This window comes from Dioscorea cayenensis, unplaced genomic scaffold (genome assembly GCF_009730915.1).
Source record: "Dioscorea cayenensis subsp. rotundata cultivar TDr96_F1 unplaced genomic scaffold, TDr96_F1_v2_PseudoChromosome.rev07_lg8_w22 25.fasta BLBR01000863.1, whole genome shotgun sequence".
NCBI classification, from domain to species: Eukaryota; Viridiplantae; Streptophyta; class Magnoliopsida; order Dioscoreales; family Dioscoreaceae; genus Dioscorea; species Dioscorea cayenensis.
In genome coordinates this window covers 67,798-78,814 of record NW_024087254.1, presented here as the reverse complement: position 1 = coordinate 78,814, position 11,017 = coordinate 67,798, and the positions used below count along the sequence as shown (strand labels likewise).

At 37.4% G+C, this 11,017-nt stretch overlaps 2 protein-coding genes across 3 annotated transcripts; both read left to right on the top strand.

Annotated features, from left to right (window-relative positions):
- Window positions 1-3,391: 3,391 nt before the first annotated feature.
- Window positions 3,392-4,018, top strand: LOC120255143 (secreted RxLR effector protein 161-like). The gene has a single exon (XM_039263027.1). The coding sequence runs from the start codon at window positions 3,392-3,394 to the stop codon at window positions 4,016-4,018; it is 627 nt and encodes a 208-aa protein (XP_039118961.1).
- A 2,229-nt stretch (window positions 4,019-6,247) lies between these two features.
- Window positions 6,248-8,341, top strand: LOC120255138 (cytochrome b561 and DOMON domain-containing protein At2g04850). 2 transcript variants are annotated; one of them, XM_039263024.1, is made up of 3 exons: window positions 6,248-7,042; window positions 7,812-8,093; window positions 8,169-8,341. In XM_039263024.1, the coding sequence occupies exons 1-3, from the start codon at window positions 6,285-6,287 to the stop codon at window positions 8,242-8,244; spliced, it is 1,116 nt and encodes a 371-aa protein (XP_039118958.1). In that variant the 5' UTR covers window positions 6,248-6,284; the 3' UTR covers window positions 8,245-8,341. The 2 variants fall into 2 exon arrangements, with proteins under 2 accessions (XP_039118958.1, XP_039118957.1); XM_039263023.1 differs by having other exon boundaries at window positions 7,812-8,341.
- The last annotated feature ends 2,676 nt before the right edge of the window (window positions 8,342-11,017 follow it).

The window sequence follows — 11,017 nt, the reverse complement described above, 5'->3', positions numbered from 1 at the left end:
CTACTTGGGTTTTATAGGGAATTAATTTTTCTTTACCATCTGGGCAATTTTGGCATGTGCATAATGATATATTGGTTTACATGAAAATCTAAGGTAGTGTTTGTTTTGCTGTATTTGGAGTTAGTCAAAATTCATTATTTGTATGAAGGGATTTTATTTTAATAATGAATTTTTAAACGATTTTTAGATGTACAGAATTTGGTCATAAAACAAATACTTCATCTGACAATCGCTTACATGATTCACATGGGAGGAATTCATGAACTTAAACAAGTAATCCCATCCTTGAAATTGCTGCGCCCCACCACCAAGCCTTTATCACCGATGTCATCTTCCTTCCCTGCTATGCCGGAGATGTGTTATGTCGATGACACTGCATCAGAGATGTTTTGCGCTAACAATATCTTCACTTATGGCGGAATGATCCCATCAAATGCCACCCACCAGCGCTCATAGGAGCCACAACAACATAACTGCGGTTTTTCAAGAACACCAAACGGCGGTCGAAATCAATGGATGGGATGATTGGTTACGTCTATGAAATTACTGGCAGCTGTGGTGAGTGGCTTCGGACTCATCTCCCGTGACAATGGGAGAAATGAAACTGAAGCATGGTTTAACTCGGTGAGGATGCCGGAGTCGGCGGTGGAGATGAATGAGAAGGCAATGTTGGAGATGGGCAAGATATCATGATTAGGATAAGATGGTGATTTAAAAATATTTTCAAAAAATATTCTCAAATATTTTTTGAAAATATTTGTAAAAATAACTAAAAAATAATTAAAATAACTAATAATTAAGAGATAGTTGAACTTATAATTTTAAAAAAATTATGCTAACATGTCTGGTAATTAATTTTACAATAAAATTTGTTTAATAGTCTATTAATATTTAGGTTTAAAAACTTAATTTAGTTTTATCGTATATTAAAAATATATATATATATATATATATATATATATATATATATATATATATATATATATATATATTTTTTTAAATATGTGATGGTAAGTTGGTAACCTCACCTTAGATAACCACATATATACCTCAAATACATTAACAAATCCCTCAAACCAAATATACAATTTATAATACAACACTCTAATTACATCCAACCAAATATCATATTTGACTCCACTATATTTTAAGCAACAAGTAGTTGTAATTACATTGTAACTGAAAATCCAATGTATTTACAATTACATCCAATCAAACGCCACCTAAATGTATCTACCTTTTATTTTTAATTTAAAGTGTGATGTGCAAATTATTTTAAGGCTACTTTAAAATATTTTATTCTTGGATAATTGGGGATTTTTTGGATCTTTTAGAGCCATGTCTTTCCACTCACAGAGTGACTTTATTACTCACTCCTCTCACCATCTTGCAGGCTTTAGTGCTTAATTAATAGTAGTATGACAGGAAGCGGTGCTTGGCAGACCATTGTGTTTGCATTTTCCATTTTCTTGTGTATGTTTATTTAGTGTTCATGATTGCATATGTAAGGACCTTGGATCCACTAGTGATCTTGATGCATGCATCTATTGTTGATCTTTTTGTTATTCTAAACACTTTGGAACCTTCTTTAGACTTTGATAGAATGTTGTATAGAAGCTTCTTTATGATGTGTTATCCTCAATCTTTTGTTACATGGTTGAGATATATTTATATATCGGTATTCCTTCTATATATATCAAGGAATTAGTAAGCTTTGCAGTGATTCGAGGGTTGGATGGTGTGTATCCTCCCTCATGATTATTGCGGCCATTGTTTCATGCCGGTCAAAATAGTTTGCTTCATCCTTCTCTTTTTTTCTTACACTGCATTGGGTAGTTAGAGATTCTGCCCAAAGTAATATTTTTTTTCTTTTGCGGCCAGTCTTGTAAAGGTTTTCTCCCAATGCGAGTTTCTCTCCAATTATGCCATGTTGATGTTGAGCCCTAGTGTCTGATGTATTTGGCGTTTTGTGGACTCCATTCTTTATTGAATGGTGGGTTGATCTCATCTCTTCTTGTAGCAGGGAGGAACTTGCACTGATAGCGGTGATTTCTTGGTCACTTTGGACCTCTTAGAACTGCTTGATTTGGACAAATAAACAGCCGACGGTGGAGTATATTTGTTGTGCTAGTCTGGATATGTTATCCAGACCAATGTAAGGTTGCTTGGCCATCTCCTATAAATTCTCTCTTTCCACAATATATAGAGAAATGCTAGTGGTGTTGGAGATAATGTTTGATCAGAGCTTCTACAGTTGAATCCAAAACCGAGTCAAATGTGCAGTACAAGCATGGGAATTACAAATTGATTAGATGCAAAGTTTGCTTGACTGGTTGCTCTTGTTTTCAGGTTGTTCTAAGATGCTCTTAATTTACTTTCACTGTATTAGTTTTTGCTTGACTGTGATCACTCTAAAGCCTACAGACATATTGACTCACAATAGCAGAGATCTTCAATTTATCGAAGAAAAAGCTTGGGATTGGTCCAGCACTATTGACTTAGACGCATCAGTTTATGAGCTGTCACGTGACAAGGAGATGAGTCAGAGTAATGAAGTTCTAGAAATATCTCCATCATTAGATTAAACTAATCAACGGTGAGAAAATATTATAGCAAGGCAATAACATTCATCTAAATGAATTAGATCTCACGACCAGAGAAGACAAAAAAGCTCCGGCAAGGCTTTGAGATCTCGAAAAATATTTATAATTCCTGCTCTTTTGCCTTAACTTTTGTGGATCCCTTCACATATGAGGAAGCATCCAAGGATAGTGACTGGATAATGGCCATGAATGAAGAAATAGAGGCAATACGAAGAAATGGAACTTGGGAATTGACCAACTTGTTGGAAAAGAAGAAAGCAATAGGGTTGAAATGGATTTTCAAGTCTAAACTCAACCCTGATGGGAGTTTATTGAACAAGAAAGCACGGTTGGTTGCAAAAGGGTTCTCACAATGAAAAGGAATTGATTTTGAAGAGGTATTCTCTCCAGCCACCCAGATGGAGACCGTGTGGTTGTTCTTACCCATTGGTGCACAAAAAAAGAGTGGAGTATCTACCACTTGGATGTGAAATCCGCATTTCTAAATGGAGAACTCAAGGGAAAAGGTTTTTCGTATCACAACTTGAGGGGTTCATCTCTAATGGGAAAGAAGAACAAGTGATACAAGCTTCACAAAGCTTTATACAGACTATGCAAGCACTCAGAGCTTGGTATAGTCATATAAATGCAAGGTTTGATCAAATAGGGATTCATCCGCAGCATCAACAAGCGCATGGTTTATAATAAAAAGCAAGGTAAAACTGACATTCTTCTACTTTGTCTTTATGTTGACAACATACTATATGGGATCCTCAGAGGTAATGCTGATGGAATTCAAAGACACGATAATGAAGACATTTGAGATGTCTGATCTCAGACTAATAAAGTACTTTCTCGGTTTGGAGGTGATACGTACAAAGAAAAGGGTCAGTGTTCGTATGTCAACAAAAGTATATAGTGGATCTTCTTCACAAAAATGGGAAATGCTGAATTGCAAGTCAATTGATAATTTGATGAACTCAAATGAAAAGCTCCATTCACAAGATAATTCCGGTGATGCAAATCCACTGAGATACAGGTTAATAGTTGGAGGTACGCTTTATCGATCCTACACAAGCCCTGATATCATGCATGCCGTCTCAATGGTGTTTCGCTTCATGCAATCACCTAGCATGCATCATCTTGGAGTTGTTAAAAGGATTCTTCGCTACATCAATGGAACGGTTAATTATGGGATTTATCACGACAAGAATGAAGAGTTCAAGTTACTTGGCCATCCTAACAGTGACGAGGGGGCTCAAGATGACCAGAAAAGCACCACAGGGTGGGTATTCTCCCTAGGTTTCGGTGTTGTCGCATGGTGTTCAAAGAAACAGCCAATTACTGCCCTATCTAGCACAGAAGCAGAGTGCATATCGGTCACAGCCCCCGCATATGAAGCAGTGTGGGCTCAGATGACTTTTATAGGACCCTGAACGAGAAACAAAATGATGCTAGTGTCATCTTATGTGACAACCGATCAACCATTTCCATTGCTAAGAATCTCATTCTTCACGGTCGCACCAAGCATATCGACATCCGCAATCATTTCATTCATGATCTCATGAAGAATGGAACAATTGAAGTGAAGCATTGCAGAACTAATGTGTAGTTGGCTGATATATATCCTCACCAAAGCCCTACCTAGAGTTAAGTTTGATTCATTCCATGATGCATTGGGAGTTCGAGAATTCTCTAATCAAGGGAAGCATGTTGGAGATAATGTTTGATCAGAGCCTCTACAGTTGAATCCAGAATCGGGTCAAATGTGCAATATCAGCATGGGAATTGCAAATTGATTAGATGCAAAGTTGCTTGACTGGTTGATCTTGTTTCAGGGTGTTTTAAGATGCTCTTAATTTACTTTCATTGTTTTAGTTTTTGTATGCTTTAGTATGTATGTTTGTAAAACTGCCATGTGGGCATGTCTATCAGTAGTTTGTTTAAATGTTTAAGTCTCTATTGACTGATGCATAGGAGGTAGTTCTCATCCTGAATGTCTTTGATCATCTTCTTCTTTGATTGAGTGAATATAGATCACAAATATATTGAGTGATTGTCTGAAAAGAGTTGTTTTTTTTTTTTTTCTATCAGGTGGCACCCACCGTTGCTCGGTCAAGTGAAGTGTAATATATATTGATGTTGCTATTAACCTTGACGCTCAAGGCAACTTCCAAGGTGGTACTCACGACTCAATTCCTTTTAACTCCAACTCCTCTATAGCGGAGGCGTTGGTGTGCATGGATGCTTTGTTGTCGTTACGTGCGCATGGATTCTAATCGGTAAATGTTGAATCAAATTCACAAAGCCTCATTTTGGGTATTCACAATCGTCTTGCTGAGTTCATTTCGGTGGTGCAATTTTCATTTGTCTGTCAACCAGCTAATTACCTGGTGGCCTACTCTATGGTGAAGGCTATTGGTTCTCATGCAGATCAAGAGGAGTGGTTCTTTTCCATTCCTTTTATCTGTTCTTCATGATGAATAAAGTCTTTGATTGCTTATTAAAAAAAAATTAGCATAATTTGATAAAAATAAGATTAATTAAAAGAAATATTCAAGCATAAAAAATTAATAAATTTTAAAAAAATATAATTATATAATTATTCAAATAATATTTATTTAATAATTAAATTTTATTAAGAATGGAAAAATATATAAAAGTTAAAAAAACAAAAAAACCTTAGTTCTAAACCTATTAGGAATAAAAAGCATCATAGTAATCACAAAAATTTTACAATAAACTCGATGGCTTTGTATTTTCGACCCCATAAACAAAATAATTCTAAACATAAAACTTATTTAGAAACAATATTATCCAACTAAAAAGCTTTTAGTCTACTAGTATAGTGATACTTGCTCCATTAAAAAATTTATCTTATGAGGATTTTCATTGTTCTGGATTTGAACGAAACACGCCGGATACAATGGTACTGAGCTATGTGAGTAGGCTTTGCAAATTAATCCAAGTGTTCATCTGGTGATTGTGCATAAATTGGACAATCAATTTGGTTTAGTGGTGTACAAACCTAATTCATGATTTGCCCACTTTATCAAAATAATAATAATGATAATATCTAAATATGTTGATTACAATCGACTAACAATAAGTAATTAGAGGGGATCGATATATCGCTTTGCTATTTAAAACATGTACACATCTAATTTGAAAACTCTTAGCGTCCTCTTCCTTTTTATTTCAAACCATTTTGGACACTTGGGTGAAGATTGATGACGATGACTTCTCTCATGATACAAGTAAGAACTCTATGGTCATTGAAAATAAGCTTCATTATCAATCATCACAAATCCTCAAAATTCTAACGTACGCATCAAATCATCATTCGTGCAAATCTAAAACTAAAAACTAAAAAGGCGGGGCCGGGGTCATCACTAAACCTTATAGCTTACACCACCACATCACTCTCCCAACATACCAAACACCACATCACTCACTTCAAAGTTCAAAGTGCACATGCTCATCAAGTCCACATCCATCTTAAAAGTAAACAAAAGCCCAAACACACACAATAATAAACCCCTCACCTTTCCCTTCTTCAAAGCTAAGCAAAACCCCCCAAAAAAATATAATCCAACTACCCCCACAACCAACCAACAACAATCATTCCCTCTCAAATAAACCCTCTCATAAAACCCCTTCCTCAACTCTCTCTCCACCAAACTCCAACTCCAAACCACCAAAATGCTCCATCTCCTCCTCCTCCTCCTCCTCCATTCTCCATTAACTACCTCCTCCCACTGCTCCACTTCCACCACCCTAAAAACCTACCAAAAATGCATGTCACTTCCTTCCCAAGACGCCACTCTTGCTTGGACTTACTACCCTCACAACTCCACTCTAGACCTCTCCTTCACCTCCTCCTTCCTCTCCCCTTCCGGCTGGGTCGCCTGGGGCCTCAACCCCACCTCCCCTCAAATGTCCGGCACTCGCTCTCTCATCGCCTTCTCCGACCCTTCTTCCGGCTCCCTTATCCTCCTCCCCTTCATCCTCTCCCCTTCCACCAAACTCCAACTCTCCCCTCTCCTCTCCACCCCTCTTGACATCCCTCTCCTCTCCTCCTCCGCCCTCCTCCGCCACGACTCCGCTTCCATCCGCGCCGGCGCCGTCGTTGAGATCCACGCCACTCTCAAGCTCGTCCCTAACCGCACCCGCATCAACCATGTTTGGAACCGGGGTCTTTATGTGCAAGGCTACTCTCCGACCATTCATCCCTTGACCTCATCGGACCTTGCCTCCCGTGCCACCATTGATGTTGTCTCCACCGCCGCCACCCTCTCCCCGGAGCTGCCTTCTTGGGCTAAACCTTTGCATGGAGTTCTCAATGCTTTGTCCTGGGGTTTTCTCCTCCCGGCCGGCGTTGTCATCGCTCGTTATGTCCGCCAGTTTGAGTCCGCCGGCCCCACTTGGTTCTACGCCCACGCCGCCGTCCAAGCGACCGGGTACGTGCTATCATCATAACTATACATGCATGCATGCATGCAGACATACGTACATATATATATACTGTGTGGATTATTCATAGGATTCTGCCACGTGTCTTTTCACCTAAAATGATTAAGACAAATAAATTGACAAAGTTGAGATATAAAAAATGAAAATTTTAAAAGGTAATAGTGTTTTGAACCATTCAACCAATATATTAAAAAAACCATTCAACCAGTATATATATATATAGAGAGAGAGAGAGGTATTTATATAATGAAGGCTAAACCTCTAACTTTGTAAAAGGGGTATGGGTCTAAATTAATCCAGTGGGTCTATTTGATTTGTAAAGAGTTGCGGGGTCTAATTATATAACCTTTATACGATTATAATGCTTTTGATATTTTTATTAATTAATAAATTATTATTAAAATATTTTTCGATCGGTAACATATAATTATTATATTTTATGATGAAAGTATTGTCAATGATTAGATAGCAACATCAATTAACTCGCTAGCTTAGCTAGAAGTCCATCTAATAATAACTTATATAGCACTAAATTATATAACTTTTGTTGATTTAAATATTGTTTTATAACATAATTAGTAAAATATTTTATTATGTTACTATTAATTATTTATTTTTATCTATTATTACATGTAAAATGTAAAATAAAAATCCATGCTTACAAACATTACTATTAAGAAAAAAATTTTAATTTATATTGATATAATAAGTCTAACTGAAAAATCTAATATGTATTTGATTTGTCTCTAATGGCAGATATATATTGGGAATAACGGGGTTTGCCATCGGTATAGCAATGGGAAATTCATCTCCGGGTGTGACCTACAGTCTTCACCGGGGACTCGGGGTGGCAGTGGTGGTGGCGGGAGGGTTGCAATCACTAGCATTGTTTTTCCGGCCAAGTGCAACTCATCGGTTTAGGAAGTATTGGAAGTCATACCATCATTTTGTAGGGTATGGGTGTGTGGTGCTTGGGGTGGTGAACGTGTTTCAAGGGATGGAAATAATGGGACTTGGAAGGTCCTATGGAAAATTGGGGTATTGTATGGTCTTGTCCACATTGTTAGGGGTTTGTGTGGCCCTTGAAGTAAATGCTTGGGTGGTGTTTTGTAGGAAAGCTAAGGAGGAGAAGATGAGAAGGGAAAGTGGAGGGAATGGCTTTCAACATGTTAGGAAGGGGAGCTTTTGAGTTGCTTCTTGTTGTTATTTTTATTGTTTTGTTTAGATATTTTGCATGTAAATTTTAGTTTTGAAATGGATTGGATTTCATTGTGCTTTTTTTTTTTTATGAAATTCTGTCATTAAAAATAAAATAATTTTTTTAATGAGATAAGAAAGACTGAAAATATTGTCTCAAGGCAATTAATCTTAGAGTATCAATCATTTAGGTGCAAAAATAAACAATGTCATTATTTTAGAAAAGCTTGATATATTAAAAAATATAGCTATTCATATTTATACATATAAATACTAAACGAACCTAGACAGGTAGGATAATTTTTTTTTAGGAGATTTAATAAAAATAATTGAATAGATGTAGTATTAGGAGTGTGTCACTATAAAATGTGCCACAATGATACAGCTCAATTGACTATTGTGGCAATTTAGAAGTGATCGATGGCTCATGAACGTCCATGTGCTAGGATTAAAAAGGGGACCGGATTTTCCTTAATCCAATACAAACAAAATAAAATGAAAATAAAAACAACACGAACATATAAAATGAGGTTGTGTCATAATTTTACTAATCTCACATTGTTAATTTTATTAAAAAATTATAACCCCAAAAGAAAACAATTAAAAATCATAAATAAAGAGTTATTAATGCCATCATGATCATAAATATACACAAATAAAAAAACCATATTAATATAATATTGAGCCAATAAAAATCACCATGTCTATTGTTCCAAATCAAAAAAGGTTTTCCTGTCAACAAAATTTTTAAAAGAAAACCCAAGTAGATAACATAATTAAAAGAAGATTAATATTCAATTACATATTCCATATTATCACTGATTTTGGACATAGTTTGTAAATATCCAAAAATATCAAGAATATTATCCTCTTATAATGGCAACGTCCGTCTCCAGAGACATAGAAGCTCTTTTATTGTCCATGTTGCTCAACCAGGCAGTCATTTTTACACTAATTACAAGGTCTATTGTAAGTGTTGATCGGGATCAAAAGAGGCTCTCCACAACCAGAAACACAAGGGAATCAAAGAATAAACACAGTGTCAAACGTGCCAATAGACAACGGACAAGTGGTACAAAATTTAACGATTTTATCATGGGGTAAAAATGAGATTATGAGTAACCGGATGGATTATGAGGGAGATTTTGGGTGTTGGGCAGGATGCCTAATACATATAGATTATTAGGATAATTGGGAAATTGTAACCAATGAGGGAAGCTTGGGGGATGTTAGTGGAAAGTTAGTGGAGTGGCTCATCCAATAGGATGAGACCGGTTGCCTGTGTTGTTGTTTATATAGCTTTATAGCCTAAGAAGTAATGGGAAATGGTAGAGAATAGTTCTATTCCTTTCTTTCTTCATCTATTCATCTTCCTTCTCTTTCCCTTCCTTCCTGCCTATCTATTCTCTTGAAAACCACCGGCATCCGCTACAATGATGCTTTCATTGAACCCTCTATTTATGATTGAGGGAGTCTGAACTGGATCTCGAGCTATGGAGAAACAACTTGCGGCAATCACTGAACGCCAAAGACTTTCTAATGACCAAAGTCGAGAACCTCTGTTCCTCAGTTCACCAACACACTGAGCTGTTCGACATTGTCTAACAGTCATTAGCTGTCCCAACAAACTATGATGACTGCACTCATGGTGAAGCTAACATGGTTGGAATGACCAAATCCATCTCCTCTACTTATACCATTCCCCGCCAAACCCTTCAACAACACCCTCAATCATCACCAACCCTTCTCATACAATTACCAATGCCAACCCAACTCATCAACCACTCAACTTTGGCCACCTACCACAACTAGAAGTTTTCTCGTTCGCAGGGGAAGGTGTACTCTCCTGGCTTTTCCAAATCGAACACTTCTTTACTTTCCATTAAGAACTTCTAGACCATAAGATTGAGATCACAGCCTTTTACATGTCTGGTGAAGCCCTTTAGTGGTATCACTGGTTGCATTCCACTGAACAACTATCATCGTGGGAGTTCGCCAAAAAAACAGAACTTCATTTTGGACCCTCATCTTTTCGTGAATCATAAAGCCCAATTATTCAAACTCAAACAATGTTCCACAATCACCGCCTACCTCGCGCGAGTTCGAGTGTTTGTCGACCACGGTGATAACCTTACCTACCACCAGTTTGCTGAATTATTTTCTATCAGGCTTGCGCGATGATATTCAACTGATGTTGTACATTCTATGCCCTAGTCACTCTATAATGCCATCGAGATGGGCCGGCTCATGGAGGACAAGTGCAATGCTGCTAAAGCTCCACAACGTTTCTTTCCACCTCGCGCACCTCTTCCCACCGTTCCACAGGCTACAAATCTTCCACAAACTCACGCATCACCCATCCTACCATCCCTCCCTATTAAAAGGTTAACACCTGCAGAAATGGCGGCTTGACGTGAGCCCGGCCTTTGCTATAATTGTGATTCCAAATACACTAAGGGTCATCGTAGTAATCCACCATAGTTCCTTTGTTTGATGACTCAAGAGGATGATTTTGATAATATTGAAGAGCTCCATCAAGACCAACCCGATATTGTAGCAGATCCAGAACCACCAGATGATACCATCCTACCCGACAACACTCCCTGCATCTCTTTTCATGCACTTAATGGATTTCTAGTCCAATCCACTCTCAAGATTGCAGGGAAGATCTTCGGCAAGGAGGTCGTCGTCCTGATAGACATGGCTAGATGAATAATTTCCTACAAAATCGATGGGCAAACCATCTCAGACTGGTCGTCCAACCA